The sequence below is a fragment of the Typopeltis vanoorti genome, chromosome 10 (assembly GCF_054136105.1).
Source record: "Typopeltis vanoorti isolate ZY-2024b chromosome 10, IOZ_Tvanoo_1.0, whole genome shotgun sequence".
Classification (NCBI taxonomy): domain Eukaryota; kingdom Metazoa; phylum Arthropoda; class Arachnida; order Uropygi; family Thelyphonidae; genus Typopeltis; species Typopeltis vanoorti.
The window spans coordinates 20,823,232-20,843,132 of record NC_143558.1 but is presented as its reverse complement, the minus strand read 5'-3'; the positions used below and the strand labels follow the sequence as shown (position 1 = coordinate 20,843,132).

Here is a 19,901-nt window from a genome sequence, read left to right as displayed (position 1 = left end):
AAGAGCAAACCAAATGATACTCACCAAATAATAGACCAGTTTGGAAGAAAACTGCTGACAGGAAACTAAATATTAATTATTATGGACATCATAATATCTGGCACACACCCCTTGCAAGAGAAAATCAGAAAATGCAACTTTTAGTTATGAGTATAAGATTGATGCAACATAAACGGTTCACCATATGGCTAATTAGCATTCAGAATGCATAGTGTGGAGATACAAATTGTGACTGTATTGCAAGACTGCATTAGTTCTTAAGGTACAAGATGAAATGACATTGTTATTGTCCTTCAATAAAGAAAAGTAAAGTGAATTCTGGAAAAATCCTCTAGAGATCACTTTTCTGAACCATAACTTGATACATAATACTGCATCTTTGCATAGTGACAATCTTGTCAATTAATTGTTAGAACAAGTGTAAACAAACAAATAAACACGTGTCAAAAGAAAGCTTTTGACAAGTGTTTTAAAGTCAAAGTAGCTGAAAAGAAACCTAAACATGACCAACTGATTGAGGCAAATGAGGCGTTGGTTATGTGAAATCACTTAATGACAATTTAAATTTGTGACTGCTTAAAGGATGCAACAACATACAAAAATACTGGGAAGTGAATTTGGGTAAGGCCAACTTTTTATATAATATAAATAGTCTAGTCTTGCACTTTAAAAAAGCACACAGAATTTGTTAAAATAAGAGTAGTTTGCATGTTTGTTTAATTTTCTAAATATTATAAAGATTAAATATGCACAATAAATAGCATGCCATTATTATGGATATGATAAAGATATGGATTTAAGTCTAAAAAAGTTGAAAAAAAATGAGCATTAAAAATGCTGTGAAAATTACTTGTAACCATGAGAAGTAATAATTAAGAATTATTACTTCATTCATTAAAAATACCTTGTTCAGTAGACTTATTTTGTTCTAATACATTAATGAATGTAGCATATAAGCAATGAGGATGTCATAAATAATTAACGCAAATAAAATGTAAATTCAAAATAAATAACCACATGTTGCAAGTCCTATTATATAAGAACATATTCAATTAATGTCTAATTCATTTTCCATATCATCACACTGTCATTTTCAACAAATGACAGTGCTTTATGGACAGATCTTTAATGCAATATTAAAGCACACATTATGATAATTTTATATTTTAAAAAAAATTGCATTAATAAGAAGATTCATTAACAAGAAGCATCATACTAAACTTGAATATAATTTTTTTTGTGAGGTTATTGTTATAAATACTGCTTTTCCTTAGAGAACAGAATTAATTTTGTTTCATATTCCTTATGCATGTCAAAAGGACATGGATACAAGTCTAAACACTGCAGTCCCCCCCCCCTCCCATGGACCTCAACAGACGTTCAATAATGAAAAATGTAACCAACTTATTAATTTATGCATCAAACTTAAATAAAATGTTTTTAAAACTGCCTATTTATCTCTCTACTTTACAAGATACTGCATTCTAAATTCCATCAAGAAAAATATAACTATACAAACCAATTTTTTTTATTTATGCATAAATTAATTTTTCAGAACAAATTATTTCAAGAAAATATTAGAGAATATATTTACTCTCTTAACCTTGTTTAAATTTTTTTCCAGAAATTTTATGTCATATTAAAATTTCTTTCTTTTCACATAAGCTAAAATATGCCAAGAAAAATGGAAAATCTTGACATTTCATAGTAGATACAATGTAATTTTATAAAATATTCTTTGAGAATAATATTCAAATGAAATGTGATCAAGATGTAGTAAATGTTAAAGAAATCACTAAAAAAAAATTTAAAAACGATTTGCACATATGTATATACGAACCATCTTAAGCTAAGAATATTAATTATAGATTTATTGTGTGCATGTGTGTAGGCACAAAAATGAAATCAACTATTTCCCTATTTCTAAAAATACCATCATCATCCTCAAATTCCTGCCATGTACCCTCAAGGGGTGTACAGCTAAAAATACCTGAATACTTTTTTTTAAATATTCATTTCAGTAAAATGCATTGGGAACATTAACTGAAATCATTTATTGCTGAATCCTATTTTATTACAATCATGAACAATTCTTGGTTTATGATCTGATGAAATGAAAAATATATGTAACACATAGGCTTAAGATAACTTAGGAATTAACAAATAGAAGCTCTGGAGATTACGATCAGTTTTAAACAAGCAATTCATCTCTGTGAGGTACATGTATTTTGAGCAAAATAATGAAATAATGGATGATGCTTTATGATAGGAGTTATTTACCATAATGTTGAAGTTCTTAAACTGAATCCAAAACCATTGCCTACTGAAGGAGCTAAACTGAAAATTTAATTCAAACTTTAAGCACATAGGCATGAAAATCAAATACAGATTACAAGAAATGTATTTACAGGAAATATAAGTGCTTTTTTATGTTCATTATTCTTATAATAATTTGTTTCATAATAATTGCTATAATAATTTGAATGCATTTAGTGAATTTTAGAGAACGTATCATTACACAGTTTATCAGATTACTGGATGCATTAATCTTGCCAAATGCTCAAGCATTAATATAAACAAAATATGAATGTTGGTGAATAGATTTTGGAGGTACTGCATTATAATATTAAAAACACACTGTATTAATTGATCATGAATGCATGTTTCCCTTCATATACATTGATTATCTCTTACATAAAATATTACAATATAATAAACTAAGTAGTAGGTGTTTAAAAAGAAGTCTATAAGACTGCCTTCTAATTATAATATAAAGTGATAAAAAAAATGAAGAAAAATTATGCAGAATATATAATAAAACTAGAATTTTGTTTATAGATGCCATACATTTACAGTATGAAGTGTTTAACAGTGCATTAAATTAGCATATATACAAACTACACACATCATAACAGCACAAAGAATAAAGAAATTAGTTAATAGTACAAACGTTTATGTTCTTGAAAGATATTACTAAACACAGAGGCAACATTCATGATCACTGGATGCTTTCGAGTCAAATGTTTCGTGGTGCTATTTACAATGAAGAAGCGAGTTTTAAATATACAATAATCCTACAAAGAAAGATTCCTCTGCATATACATGCATGCATTCATATAGGTAAGCATCTTTCCCACTTATCCTCAAATATAACTGAAAATTAAATCTTAAGGTAGGTGAAACTTTAAGAAATAAAATGGCAAACAATAAAAGAAAAGCATAAATAATGAAAACAATTTTAAAAAAATCAAATGATTTTATTTTTATAGTAGGAAAAAAAATAGTAAAAAGTAGTTTTCAGAAATGCAAAATTAAATAGTTCTTACTGATAAACTTCCTGTTAAAAATATTTAATACTGTATCAGATGTCAATGACAACGAAAATGCAATGAAAATCTAATACGGTCAACCCAACTCACTGTAGCAATCTTGTTGGGACCACTTAACTTGTGATAGTAGATAGGTTACTATTGTCAGTTTCTTTCAGTACAGCATTGAGCCTTGGTCAGGATATTTCAGTAGGTTTTTTTTTCTTTTTAATAGTGAGTTACCTTGTTATAATGGTGTTTGCTATAATGAGAACCAACTGTTCAGATAAAAGACTGTTGATATATCAAGGAGGAGAGGGGAGGAGAAGGGGATCCTCAATTTAAGAACAGATTCCAAAAGTGTTCATTCAGAAGCTTTTGTTCAAAACCACCTCAATGCAAAAAAAATGCTTGTTAACCTAGCTAAGCTGAAGTACTGTATAGTTACAAATGAATAACAGTGGAAAGTAATACTATTACAATAATAGTAATGAAACAGGAAGGGGAAAAACTGAACAGCAAAATAATAACAATGAACTGAGTAGAGAGATTAACAGAACACAGTAATCTGGATGCTACTCCCTGCTCACAACTCCTGAGGGTAAGCAACAACTGATTTGCATGTATAAGCTGATATTCCTATGCCTAATTATTAAAATAATATCTTACAGATATTAGCTTTACAGAAGTTGGTATTTGTTACTGTTGTGTGGGGGAAAGGAGAGGAGAAAGCCACCTGTATATATAAAACTGTAAGGAGATCAAATCTCAAGCTGTATTTGTTTAAATAGATGCTTAATGAGCCCATCTCTCAAACTCTCATTAGATATCCAAGTAATTCAAAACAGGAATAATTAAGCTTTTTAATCAGATTATTATAGAACCTGATGTTCTCTGTGATCCTAATGCTAATAGGGAACCTTAACAGAATCTATATGAAATCCAAATACCAGAAAAGTATGCTTCATGTGAATAGTTTTGAAAGGATGTCACAATCTTGATTCTGGAATATTGTTAATTACTGTGTTTTTAAATAACTTAGGGGAAGAAAAAAATAAAAATAAATAAATAAAAATAACAGACATAACATCTTCATTCTATATTATTTGTTCCAAAGTGGCTAATTATTTGCTGCAATTAACCAAATATTGTGGGAATGGAATAAAGTCTCTGTTAAAAATAAAAAAAATTTAATCATCTTCCTTTGTTTAACAATAAAACCTATTTTATTCCTTAAGACAATATCATAGTTAATCAATCACCTTTTTTTTTTTTTAAAAAAAAGGAAACAATTACCATATTCCAATTAATCTCGAAATAATCAATGGCTAATGTCTGCAACATAAAAATTGAAAGTCTTTACAAGTAATATAAAACAACCTATGAGATTTCAGTTTATTGACAATTAAGGTCAAGCATACATAAAAAAGATAAATTTTTTCAATAACCATTATTTCGTAAAGATGACACAAAATACTAAAATTATAGGATGACTTATGAAAATTCTGCATTTCATATTCTAAGTAAATAAAATATTTTAAAATGCAATATCTGCAAGCCCTAGGCCATATTTATGGACTAAAACGTTTTTTTAATATGCACACTTACGTTGATGTCAGATTTTACAAATGAAAATTCATTAAAAATTAATAAGATGTATTTTTCATGAATGCTGTACATGCAAAAATTCCTAGCTTATTCACAATTCAAAATTGTGATATTTATTTTATTTTTTTCCTATAACAAAATATACCAACCAGCTAATACCAGACAGTTTCTTTAAATGCTTCATTGCAGCACAGAACAATGTTCAGCTCTTTGAATGGAGGTATAAAACTATAAAATGTTGTATGCTTTTTTCTTTTCTTTCTTATTGCCAAATGAGCAATGCACACAACATAACCTAATTCTTAGTATAATTAAAGTTGTTCAACTGTTTCCTGGCAAATGGAAATAACAAGTCAGCACTATAACATGATTCCTTTGTCACGTTAAAATCCAATCAGCAAGGACTGTGACGAAAACTACGCATAAGTGGTACCAGCAAACTAGGTGGCCCTGCTTGTCGCAGAAATGGATGCTGTAACAGTTCGTAAGCTGTGGCACGCTGTGCTGGATCTCTGACAAGCATTTTTTCTAAAAAGCCTTGTAGCCTTGGAGATACCTAGAAAAATAATTGCATCTTTAAGCCTGGTGATATCCACTTATAATATCTGTACAATAATGTCATAAAAGCAAGACATATGATGTTACATACCAATAACCATTCTATGCTCCATACACATGATAAATAAATGATCCTGTCCATACAGAAAGGCATGGCCAGAAAATATAAACAAATGACATAACAGACTATGCAGAGACAGAATTAAATGTACTCCTACATTAATTAGGTTTCCATGAAATTACTTTGCCATTAATTTCACAAATCACATTCCTGGAAAGTGACTCAAGGAAAAATTCATAAAACAGACAAGTTTTCCATTAATTTAATCCTTAAGTGAGTGAGGGATACATGACTATGGAACTGGATGAAGGGCTTAAAATATACATCAAATGGAAGCAAAATTAAAAGAAACAACCAACAATCAAATTAAAAGAAAAAATTACTTCCATAAATCATTATTGTAAATGATTAGGCCCAATATTAAAAAAGGTGTTTTTCTTGAGTTGGGGGGGAAGTACTCGTGTGTGGGGGAGAGTTATCAGCCTCTGTTAAATAAATTTTACAGTTAGTATACCACTAGATTATCTAACTCTAAAAATTTAGAGTTAGTTAATCTAGTGGCATACTAGTCTATAAATTAAATAATTGAAATAAAGCATTGTACAAATAAGCAATGTTTCTTTATTTTCAAGCAATCTGAAAATAAAAACATAGCACAAGATTACAAGATTAAATCATATGAAATATGATTAAATATGGAAGAGAGAAATTAGCTGAAACACTAAATTAGCTGTGTGCAATTCTGTGTTTAAACCAATGTAAACTTATGATCTGAGAGATGAATTAGAAATAAAACAAGATGAAAGACTGGAGACCACAGATATGGGAGTTCTGAGAAAAGTTAGGGGAGTGAACAAATGGCATCAGTGGTAGAATCATATTAAAAATGAGGATATTAGGAAGGAACTTTACATTTTTAGCACTCAGGAACATATGAGCAGAGCTAATCTAAGGTGGTATGATCACTTAAACAGAATGGGAGAAGAAAGGTTACCAAAACAAGTGTCTCTTGTCAGGATAGTAGGTAAAATTATTATTACCATATCCAGAGAAAGACCAAAATCTAGGTGGGCTGATGCAGTAAGAAGTGCCTTAGAAGACTGGAATATATGGTCTAATGATATTCGAATCCTGTTAAGAAAAAGTCTAACTTGATTTGTGAATAGCTAGAATGCATTGGCTTTTTTTTTTTTTTTTTTTTTTTTCCCCTCTCTCCCAATCAAATAACTGCAAATATCTTACAAAAGACTAGGGTGGAGGTATAGTTCTGCAATTATGCTGTTAGAGGAAAATAAAACTGCTCTGTAGGCAGATGGGAAAACACAAACACAACAGTGTACTGTTTTACCAAATGACCAGGATCATTTTCATATGGAAAAGCTTTGAATGTGCAAGCTGAGATCAAAGTGATTTATTTGGTATATAAAAACAGCACAATAGCATCATAATATAGTACATAAAGAAATGCATTTTAATTGCAGTTTTCAATATCCTTCAAGAGTAACCAGAACCAAACAAAACCAGAATTAAAAACTTTCCTATGAGTAATGCAATATGTTATCTAATTACACACACAACAGAAAACTTCAAATAACTCAATGAGCATGTGAGAATCAACCTGCCACTCCCAAAACAAATTAGAAATGCAATATGCTAAAATCTACCAACCTTGTGTGTATTTTTTAATTTTGGTGGCGGCATATCTCTTATCCTCCTCATGGCTTGCAGTGGGGGTTCATTGAAGAACGGAGGTTCTCCATCTACCATTTCTATCACCATGATACCTAAAGACCAAATATCCACCTACAAAAGAAAATAACGACCAATGTAAAATAGTGTTTTACATTTCACTGCACCCACATGATACTGATGAGTGTGGGTACTGTAAAATGCTACAGGATACAAAGGAAAAACTGCTCAAAATATTAGAAATTTTAATGCACAAGTATTATATGCAAAATGATACATTTTAATACTAATATTGCAAATCAGCATTTAGAACCTGATTTCAGAATAGGAAGTATTAAGCTCAGTTATTTATTCATTTACAATAATTGATCTTATCTCTTAGATACATTTTCATAAGTCAATGAAACCTTGTAACAAATTAAATAACTGCTACAAATATGGTATGCAAATCAGCAATAAAAAATAAAAAAAAACATCAGCTTCATTCTGAACAGTGAAACTATAGAAAATAATGCATTTTTAACTATTTAAACAGTCATTACTTTTTCAGATATAGCACCATGGAAATGGTGCCATATCTGAAAAAAGAGACCATTAAAGGTTTATTTTGTAATCAATGATTAGCAGAATTTTTTCTAGATCTTTCTTCTGTCACTTCCAGTGTTCTCATTTTCTAATTTTTTAAAATTTCAAGCTTTTCAAGAAAAATATTAAATAGGTTCTTTCTCCTTTAAACCTTGCGCACATGCGCGCGCGCGTGCACACACACACACACAGTGTGTGTGTACACAATTCTAAGTGAAGCCTATAGGCACAATGTATTCTAAAGAAAATTCACTATAGCAAACTATTTTATGGTTTACTCAGAGTCTGCTATAGTGAGTCAACTGTGTGTATATGAAGTTACATAGTGAAGAATTAACACCTCATCAAAAACATGAATTTTCTGTTATAATTTATGTGCATTAATCATAACTTTTACTTCTGCTTTACATTCTTTTTTCTCTTCTTTTTTTGTAGTGTATTTGTTGAGTTTTATTAAGCAAGTTTGTTATGTTACAGTTCAACTGCCAACTACATTCTTACTATTACTCAGATTTTATGGGATTTCCTCCAGCAGTGTGCTAGGAATGATGCATTTACTGGCAGTAGAACAAAGCCAATGGAGCTTGCTCTCCTGAAATACAACCACTACTAATTAGACTATATGCTGCAGTTTCTTAGTCAGTCAGTCATCATAACAATTTATGGGTTATTGCAGGTAATGTGATATGCTTGTCAAGACGTGGATATTACTGGTGATAAATGAAGGAAAATTCATTTCCGTAAAACACTCAGCATCACGGGTCACTGACTATCCAACTGAAGTAGAAACTAATCTAGTAATTGATATTTAAGGAGCTGGAATATTAAATTTTTTTTGTAGAAAGCCAGGGCATATTCTTTTTTTTTAGTTAAAGAAAACTGTAACGTATGTTTTGATTAAATTTTATGTAGTACAGAACAATCATTTATATACTGGAAATAAACCGACTCAGTTCCAGCAGTCAGTTGCCTCCTACATCAGCAAGCTATTTCCTGTTTCCTGGGGTGGGGTAGGGGGGAGGTCTCTGTCCACACACACACACACACATCTTGCTTAATCTCTTTGAGTCTGAGGATTCATGACCCTCTAGCCACAATGTCTCTCCATCCATTTCTTTCTGTCTTTTGTTGCAGCAGTGGACAAATCTAAAGTAAGTCTGGTGATGTTTTTAATCTGGTCCAATCATCATGGTCTTGGGCATCCTCTTTTTCTTTGTCCTTCCACTTTGCCCTGGATGATAAGTTTTTCCAGGTTGTCATTTTCACGTCTTGAAATGTGACCGAAATATTTGAGAATACCTGCCTCTTGATTTTTAGTTGACTTATTATACTTTCATTAGACCTTTTGTCCATCCAGGATATTCTCAGCATCATAAATGAAAATCAAAAATACGAAGCTATTGACCAGTAGATCTTACACACACACACCAACAAAAAAAAGTACTGAAATGCTGAAAAACTACTTTCAATGGTCTGCATATTGTCACCATGCAACCAGAAAAAAATCTTTGATATGCAAATTAAGAAGGTAGTTGTGTGAATAACCATGAAAAGGTATTTTAATAACTTTAGTCTTTAATTCCCCCCCCACCACCACCCAAACCCACCACAGCTTCAACCTTTTGAAGTTCACTAATAAACCCTTCTTTCTCCCAACAGTTTTATTCTTGTATCAACAAAAAAGAAATATGGCCATACGTAGCAGTGAGATGGAAGGGGTGAGAATGATATGTTGTTGAATTTGCCACTAGGCTTAAACAGCCAAGCTTGAACAACCTTTACTTTTCTAGCAGTAAGTGAAAAGTAACAAACATATCATCCTGAAGCAGCATATCTTTTGTTTTTTCAATTAAAAAAAATCTAAAGAAAGAAATATTGTATAAACTTTTTATTCTCCTAGGATGAATGGTTATTGAAGCCAATTGTCCTATAAAAGCCAAATTTCAGGCAAGTTTTTCAAGGACATTTGATAACTAAGAAAAGAAAATGTATATAATATAAAATCACAAAAAAATTGCAATTTTCAGAGCAGTAACCAAAATTCCATCAACTGCTGTAAAATATTTGTGACAAAGTTCAGAATATCATACAGATTACACCTCTCATACTACTCAACACTTATCTCAACTATTTCAGATTGTGTTTTTTTGAATTTCTTACTTTACAACTTGCAAATTTCTCAATATAATTCTCGAAATAACAAAACATTACTTACTTCTGGACCATAAGGAAGTCTAGATATGACTTCAGGTGCCATCCAGTATGGTGTTCCAACCAAAGACTTCCTCTTAGGCAAGTCTGGAGAAACTTGAGCACAGAATCCGAAATCTGATAATTTCACCTAAAAGAAAAAAGAGAAATCCATTTACACAACAATTAGTAAATAATTTTGATATGAAACAGAAAATGAAATTAGAATAAATCTGTTAAAAAACAAACCAATATAATCAATTTTTCATTCCCTTGTGTAGAAAAATTATAATTATCATTAAATGAACATCATGGAGTTAGAATACTTATGAGTGATCCACACTAACTGTTGTTCACAATACCTATTGTATTGCATTAACTGACAAATCCGTCAATAGCTCAATCATAGTTAATTTAGAAGAGAAATCCCGTTTTTAGAATCTGATATGGCTTTGAAAAATCAGCCTAATTTGAATAAATATAGTTACATAAAATTTCCTAAAATATGGGAAACACTAATATTTTGAGATCCTAGTGTGAGGAACAAACAGCCAAATAATTTCCACATGCGTATGATGGTGATCAATGGGAATTTTGGACCATTCTTCCTGTAGCCATGTAATGAGGTCCTGGATTGTTGTGGGATGAACATCACCTGACCTCACCCAACTCTCCATTTCATCCCACATATGTTCAATAGGTTGAGATTAGGGCTCTGTAGAAGTCAGTCAAAGTGTGGTCATCAATTTGTGTCAACAATATGCGGAACAGCAGCAACATGGAACCCTATCACAATGCCTCTTTCAGTTCCCATCTTGCAAACCATTTCACCCAGACAGTTGTACTGACTTAGGAGCATCAATATTCCTCCAATTTATGCTGGCTATAAACATGTGACTTCGTTACATGCAACAATGCACTTTGCCAATGGAGAAATGGAACAGTGCACTGCCTTCTTGACAAGCAATATATAAATATATATACAACAGATACGAATTATGTATATCAAGTATTTGACTTTCTCTTTAAGGAGATCATAGCTAACTGTAGAATCACAGTTAATAAACAGTTTTTATTATTCTATATAGCTGAATCTCCAAATTCTTAGTAAATACAAAGAATAACTACGAGGGTGGTCTGAAAAAAAGTTCTCGGCCTAACAATGAAAAAACGAATTTATGATCTCAAAATTATTTTTATTTTTCAACAAAATCTTCCTTAAGACTAATACATTTATTCCAGCGATGCTCCAGCACCATTATCCCATCCCTGCAGTGGTTCTCAGTAAGATCTGCAAAATACCCATCTACAGCTGCAATCACTTCTTGATTCGAAGAAAAAAGCTGACCAGCAAGGAAGAGTTTTAGTTTTGGGAAGGGATAGAAGTCAGAGGGAGCCAAATCTGGGGAATAGGATGGCTGTTCCAATAATTCATAGAGCAGATCCTTTAATTTTCCCATTGCCAAAACAGCTTTGTGGGCAGGTGCATTGTTCTGATGAAAGATGATTTTTTTTTCCTTCTGCCAACCAGGTCTATTCTCACAAATTTTTTTGTCTAGTCTGGTTAAAAGATTAGAATAATAATATTCCCTGGTTAATTTTTTACCCTTTCCAAGATAATTAATAAATAAAATGCCTTTGGCAGCACAAAATACCGATGCCATGATGACCTTTCCTGCTAATGGAACCGACTTTGTCTTCTATGGTGCTGAACAACCGGCTTACATCCATTGTTTTGATTGCTGTTTGGATTCTGGTGTGTAATGATGAATCCAAGTCTCATCCATAGTAATAAATTGACATACAAAATCAGTTTTATTCTTGTTAAAATGCTCCAAGCACTGTTCAGAGATTTTCATGCGAGTGCGTTTTTGATCTGCTGTGAGCAAGCGCGGCACCCATCTTGTGCAAAGCTTTTTCATTTGCTATTCGTCATGCAAAATATATCCTACACATTCTTTTGAAATGTCTATAGTCTCAAACAATTTCATGCACTTTGACTTGTCAGTCATCCAATACCATATCATGCACTGGATCAATGATTTCTGGTTGAATGTATTCGTTACACTTTTTGGACATCCTTCACGTAGATCATCTTCAAGGCTGGTACAGTCACGTTTAAACTTCACAGCCCATTTCTTAATTGTCGAAAATGAAGGAGAAGAGTGCACATAAACTTTTATAAACTTCAAAAAAATTTCTTTTGGCATTAAATCTTCTTTTACAAAGAATTTATAACTGCACGACACTCAAATTTTATCCATTTCAAGGGATACAGACAACACTTTTGCTTCAGACAGCTGTATAAAACAAACTACTTGTTAGAATGACTTGCAATTTCACATGGATGCTTATGACAGATGAACCAACTTAGAAAAAAATATCTTGCAAATAGTGTTTCCATCTATGGTCGAGGCTGAGAATGTTTCAGACCATCCTTGTATATGGCCATTTTAGAATTACTGTATATGGGCTTAAAGCAAATTCTTTCATTCTCTGATTATCACAGCTAAAATTCAACAGATAACATCAAACACTACACAAAACTGTACAAACTAAGTACAGCATTCAGCTAAAAGTTTTGTCATTTTACTTGACCACATGGAAAGTTACTGTCTTTATCTTCCTGTTTTGTTTACTTCTTTTATAATTTTTACTCACTCATTCATTCTGTCTTATCTCTCAAATTCCTTACAATACTGTAAAAATCAAAAGATCTCACTTGACTAGTATACTTGCATATATTCTAGTTAGCGAGTAAGTTTCCTTAATGCATGTTTTCCTCATTTTGCTGAAGTAGGTATCTGACAAACAGTTCCAGATGCACTTCCAACCAAAAAAACTTTACTGCTGATTCCATCTTGCTCCTTGGAACATATATCACTTGCTTCTTGCATATGAAAGCATTATACTTTCCTTCAATTATTAACTTCACAGTTCCTCCTCGGAAGTAGTTAAAGATTCACATAAACACTTCTCCAAGATGACAGAACTTAACTCAGTAGTTTACTTCACCATTTCAGCTCTCCTTGCCTACTGTTTGCTGGCTAGCATTCTTGTTACCCAGTGATAGCAGTCCTAAAAATAACTAATGCACATGCTTGTTACGGAGATTCAGAGGAAAGCTTAATGACAAAATGGCTGCTGTTACTACAGTAATAGTGTATGGTATGCATATGAACACTACTATAAACGTGCATACAATAACATACATGCAACATCTCTATATTATTCCCTAAGGAATAATATAGAGATGTTATATTATTCTACTAACTATTTACAACAAACGGTAAGGAAGTTTTACTACTCATCTATATTTAAGTCTCCTTTATTATGCTACCACTCTACTACATGGTGGTTCTGATAATACTAACATATACAATTGCATTAATAAATTCAAACACATATTTTTAAAGATCACTATTATATAACAAAAACGTATTCCTCATTAATGCATTTTTCACTCAGTGTATATAAAACTAAAAAAGAACATAAGTAAAATGGTTATGTAAGATTTTTACAGTAGGATCCTGCAATCAGCAGAAAATAAATATTTCCCTTCAACAAACAATTTATTATCTTTGATGTATAATTTCAAGAACAGCAGTCCCTGTGGAGCATACCACAGTCATCTGCCTTCTCTTGGATTCTACTCAGACATCAAAGAGCAGTGTATGACAATCAGCTACCCTTGTCCATTTTCCCAAGCTTCATATTCATTCCTATTTGCTCCAATTTACATAAGTTCCATGTCATATCCTGTTGCAAGATCCAAGATCCAGCAATAACACTTAATGGCCATTCAGTATCCATTTATCCACTACTGAACTTTTCTCTTAACCTACTACTCCTGATATATTGATTGGCCTATAATTTGCTACATCTATCTTGGAACCTTCTTTGCGCAATGGAATTATTTTCTTATTCATCTCTTTCAAGACCCCTTACTAGAACCAAGAAAAGTTTGCACCTCAGTCAAGGATGGAAACTATATATATAGTTTCTTGTCAAGAATAATTCATTTTATAACCAAGTGAAAAAACTTTCTATAACTTGGATTCAGAGTACTTTAATAATATGCTTTCACTTGACATCGTTACAGTGCCAAAGGATACAAGTGCTGATGGCTGAAGATAGGGCATTCCACTAGAGATGAAACTTGTAAGAGATTATGATCTGAATTACCAATGGTCATGTGTTAATAATTCTGGATTTCCATCCCAAACAGGCAATAGGGTTTATAGGTGATGGTGTGCAAAATTTAAGGTAGTGCTTATGCCATGAATGTTGGTGAAGTGAATGTGAAAGGGATTTTTTTTTTGAGGGAGGTTTGTTTTTAAATTTTTTATTTTGAATGAAGTGATACCATATCTATATAAATTTACTGTCATGCTAGTGTGAGAAAGCAGGGATTATGAGCCAGAGGATGAGTAAATAGATCAAGTATGGTAGCTACTATTCTAAGCATGACGTCCAGACCAGTATCAAGGTCATCTGCTTTGGTACTTACGTCACACCCAAATGGTGCAGCATAGGAAACAGTAACCACATAGTCTAATTGGCTGCATCAATGCTTCTATTCTAAAGGTTCCATTGCCAGAGTAACTATAACAGTATGAAAGGCAACTCCAGCAAGCACTCATGCTGGGTATGAATGGTATTGTTCCACTGGCTAGACAGAATCCTGACAAGCATTCAGTGACATAGATATGGACGTAGAATTATTCAGTCCTTAACTACCAGAATGCAACATACAGGTGTTCAGTCATACTCTTACCACTACTGGATTATGCCAAATTCTATAAGCCACATAAGTACATGTGCAATGTCTGAGACTGCTGCTCATGTAACTATTAACCATGGCTACTAGAACTGCATATATCTACACTATGTTTTATACAGAGTTCCGAAATAGTAATAAATAACAAACAACAGAACAAATTAATAATTTAATTATCTTGGCTATAATATAAGCTACATCGAAAAAAAAGATACAAAAAATAAGTTAAATAAATAAATAAAAATGAAATGATTAATGATATTTTAAGCTGGATTTAATACAGAGAAATACAACATTAAGAATATTCAACATTTAGCTAAACATATTATATGGAAGTGAAACACAGGCAATGAAATTTTTGAGAAGAAATAGTAGGCTACACTAAACTAAGATAAGAAAATGGATAATAAAATAAACACAGAAATTCTACAAGAACAACCTTATGAACAACAAATAATTATAGAAATAAATGGATTTTCAACATGTGAATAGAATGCCATAAAAATACTAAGGAAAAACAACAAAATATAAACCAAAGGAAAGGAAATAGAGAATCAAAGAGACTAAAAATAAACCACAACAAACAGTCTGATGTTGTAAAAGGAAGATTTCAAGACAAGTAATTTCCAATTTATTTATTTTTAATAAAATGAGAATATACTGTGAATATATTCGGGAGAGGGGGGAATTGTGTGTTTTCCTTTGAAAAACAATAGCCTTCCCTTCATATATAAATCATTATTTTCTACATGCATCCTCAAAGAGTGTACAGGATATAACATGATAGCAAGAGAACTATATTTGCATTATTATTAGTTTCAGGACATGGACTGGTTATTACTAACACCATGTTCCAACATAAAAATGTGCAGAAATTCACATGGAGAGAAGAGGCAAGAAATAATTGTTGTTTTAAGGATACTTGCGACATAAGACTGAATGATATAATCACGTAATCAATATATAAATATCTTTCTTGTGATTACGTGATTATATCATTCAGGCAAGAAATAAGAAAGTCTCATTGACTATGTTATTGTTGATAGTGATGTTTTCTCCCTTGTGCAGGACACCAGGGTGTACAGAGGATTTGAAATTGGAAGTGATCACTATTTAGTCTTGAGCAGGATAAAATTGAATTTCATATTGAAAAGAATAACATGTAAGAAAGTTTTAAAGCGAATAAAAGTTGAGCAGCTCTCAGATGTGAACTGTAGACTAAAATACACTCATAGCCTAATCCATTAATATGCAGGTCTTTTATATATGCCACCCATGCTTGATTTAAGATGCCAGTCCTGATTTATGTGCTTGTTTTTTGTGGCTGTTATTAGTCAGGTTTTCAGTGTGGTCAGATTTTGGACTTCGGAAAAACTAAACTGCATCAACCCACCTGCATTTTTCCTTTGAGTCATTTTCCTGATATCCTCAAAATCAAAACACCTATTTTTCCTAATCTTTCTTCTCCCATTCTGTTTATGTAACTATACCACCTCATATTAGCTTTGCTTGTACCTTCTTGAATGCCAAATTTGTTCCTAATCATGTTAATTTTAAGTGTATGATTTTGATATTGCTGTCATCTGTTTACTTAAATTTTCTTCAGAGAACGCTAACAGTTCTGAAGAAAATTAGAATAAACAGAGGACAGCAATTATTTCTAATTCACTCTATAATCATAATGCATTTTAACAAAATCATAATGTATCCTAAATAAATTAAAAAATACAGAATGCCAGATTTTTTTTTTTTTTTTAATAAGAGATTATCCAACTTTTTTTTCAAGACTTTTACTTCGCTACATTTCTTAGCTATGAATGAATATATATATATAGAAGCTAAACTGAAATACTAAGACAAAATTTTCATACTCTTCCATCACTGGCTAAAAGAATGGAGTCACTCTTAATGTCTCTGTGAATAACACCCTGGGAGTGCAGAAATGCTAAAGCCTTCAGGCACTGTTTGCAAACCGTAGCTATCTGCTCCTCATCCATTCTGTAATATTGAAGAACATAAAAATTATTGGTCAAATGCAATTAAGTAAAATCAGATATACAATCAATGGCTCAATAAACACTTGTAAAAAAATATGCACGTATTCGAAATATGTAAAATGTTGAACAATTCAAATAATAATTTCATTATTTTATATAATTGATATTTCATGATTTTATAATGATTCTTTCCACTGAAAGAAAAGCAAAAATAATTCTACTAGTACTTAAAAAAATTCTTTTACTGACCTTGCATGTGTAACTATGTCAGTGAGAGCACCACCTTCCAAAAATTCCATTACAACCCATAATTCATTACCAACTAGGAAGCTGTCGTACATTTCCACAATGTTTGGATGATGATAATCCCTCATAATTACAACCTAACCATGAAAAATAAACAAACATTTTTAAAATTTTAAGTACAAAATTACACAAATATTAAACTTAAATTATGTAGAAAAGCTCAGACAACATACATTTTGATATTCCAATCAAGGAATTTCAATTCAATTCAATATCAATTGATATTGGAAAATCAATCAGCACATTAACCAGTGCTGTAATTAAGCAGGTACAACAGGTGCAGAGGCATAGGCCGCAGGGGGTCTGAAATGAAGTATAAATAATAATAATCAGTATTATATTTTCATTTTCAAATTTTAAATCCACTGTGGTGGGGGGGGGGGCTGATTGCATAACGTTTTTGGTTAAAGTTAAAAATTAACCAATCTATTTCTATTGTATTTTTTTTTTTTTTTTTGGAAAAAAAAAATAAAACAAGGATGAGGGGAAAAAAAAAATTGCACAAGGCCCCATGAAGAGCTAGTTACGGCACTGACTTTAAGGATTGTTAAAGCACAAAATGTTATTTATATTATCTGTCGCAGTATATAACAATAACCATAATTACTTAAGAGAAAATTAGTAACAGTTTATGACATGTAACCTTCATGTGATAAAAACAGATTACATAACTATGGATAGCATGAAAGAGCTTTGTAAAATATTACTATATTAAAGATTAAAGCATGATCCATGCAAATATTTGCTAACAGCATTAAGTATCAAATCAAAGACGTCTTGCAAAGTAAATAACAAGGGCTGCCAGTTTTGCTAGAAGATAATAAATGAGTTTATAAGAAAAGCAAATCATGCCAATATCAGACTGAAACCTGGTTAAGTATAAGAACACTCCAATATAGTTGCACTCTAAGTAAATGCAAATTAATTTCATGTGCAATGAACACATTAAAGGGTATGAAAGGTATGCATTAAATGGTATCTACCAAGGCAGGCACCTGAAATCAATGTAGGGTATACAGATAGCAGGTAAAGTAAGAAAGACAGGACAATAATTTATCTTCCAGTGACATAAATCTTACATTAAGGAGAAACTCTTCCTTGATAGTGAAACTTCATGAAACTTGTTTGATGACTGCTTTATAATACAGGGTGTTCCAAAATGAACTAAATACTTTCAAATATTTATTGCTTAGTAACTTGGTTTCATATGAACATGAACCCCAAGCCAATTTGTAAAGGAACTATCATAATTATTGTTATAATCTTACAAATGCACATGAAGTGTAGTAGTTACTCAGTAATTAGGCTTCTTATGAAGATGTTTGAAATAGTTCAATTCACTATGAAACAACTTTGTATATTAGGAGTTTTTAACGTCACATTTTAATTATAATTATTGTATATTTCATCATTGTCACAAAAACCTTCATGAAGTGTTATCTAGCGACAAGAAGATCCCTTTTATTGTTACATATTAAGGTATGCTATTTATTTACTACTTCCAATGACAACTGTCCAAGTTGATGTCATGTCATAATTGCCTGCAGCATTACTGTGCATTCTGTTCGGCTTTACAATAACCCAAAAAATCAAGCTAAGCTAAACAAGATATTGCTTAAACTGCACAGTGATAACTCATGCTTCTGTTAGTTCTGTCATGATTAATGTATAATATGATACTTCATTTCTTGCAGAGAATTATGAAGCCTGCCAATGAAATGGATGGGAGATAAAGTAATTTCATGAAATGATAAATACAATCTGGTAAGAGATTTTATACAGATCTTTTACTGCGAGAATGTAGATAAGCATAACGTGTTGCCACAGGGTGTGGTGAGTTAGAGATGGTGAAGAGTTTCAAGTGAAGTATGATGAATGCACTGCTTGAAAAGAAGTCAATGGACACCTCTATGGGCAAGGTGCATTGTACCATGTAACAAGTCATGTGTTTACAACCAATATAAATTAGAGGAATATGATGCCCAAAAGTCAATGCATCTGTGTCTAGGTGAAATGGTTGCGAGAAGGGAATTTGAAAGAGGCTGTTGCAGGCATATCTGTTCAGCAAATTGTTGACAAATTGGGCCATCCCAAGTCAACTATCAGTGATACCATACTGAGTCAACTGCAAGTGCTACTAAGTGGAGGACCCACTACACTCACTGAATGCGACTATAGAGTGCTACAAAGGATAATATGCAAAAACCACCATTTGTCAGTGAACACATTGAATGTGAAGATCTATACATTGACTGGAACACAAATCTGGACAAAAGCATTCAAAACCAAGGCTAACAACATAGGCTTCCATGGTAGCACTGCAATAAGCAAGCCCCACATTACCCGAAACAACATGCAACATCGTTTTCAATTATTGGTGTGAAGAGCATGTATAGTAGGATGTGGAAGCTTGGAAAGCTGCAGTATTTTATATCAATTGTTTACATATTTAATTCTGTACTTAAGTTAGTCTGGTTTTTGTTTTAACAATTCAAAATTTTACTAAATATCTATATTGAAAAACTCATTTTTCATATGAAAAAGGTCTAGAAAGTTTTGTGACTATGGTCCTGTAATCTAATTGTTCCTAGCCATAATCTAAAAGTTTTGTGAACTTAGAGGACATGCAACACTACATAATCCACTATCTTCACCACCAGCTTATACAGGCCTTCTGTCTGCTGACTGCATGTGTTATCTGTCTGTCTATTCTGCAGGGATAAAAATCTGAGTTTCTAAGAGGAATAAACCCTGCTGCCTCAGTATGAGACAGTTAACTCATCTTAGTTGAAAATGTGCATTTAAAAATTCCTCACACC

At 32.0% G+C, this 19,901-nt stretch overlaps 1 protein-coding gene across 4 annotated transcripts in view; it reads right to left on the bottom strand.

Moving 5' to 3' along the window:
* Positions 1 to 2,321: 2,321 nt before the first annotated feature.
* Positions 2,322 to 19,901, bottom strand: part of mbt (serine/threonine-protein kinase PAK mbt) — a 116,408-nt gene continuing 98,828 nt past the window's right edge. For all 4 annotated transcript variants that reach the window (XM_090399149.1, XM_090399151.1, XM_090399150.1 and 1 more), the window contains 5 exons: positions 17,026 to 17,159; positions 16,651 to 16,777; positions 10,025 to 10,150; positions 7,204 to 7,338; positions 2,322 to 5,472 (listed from right to left, as the gene is read on the bottom strand). In XM_090399149.1, the coding sequence (XP_090255275.1) occupies positions 5,311 to 5,472; positions 7,204 to 7,338; positions 10,025 to 10,150; positions 16,651 to 16,777; positions 17,026 to 17,159 (684 nt within the window). In that variant the 3' untranslated portion in view covers positions 2,322 to 5,310. The remainder of the gene's footprint in view (positions 5,473 to 7,203; positions 7,339 to 10,024; positions 10,151 to 16,650; positions 16,778 to 17,025; positions 17,160 to 19,901) is intronic.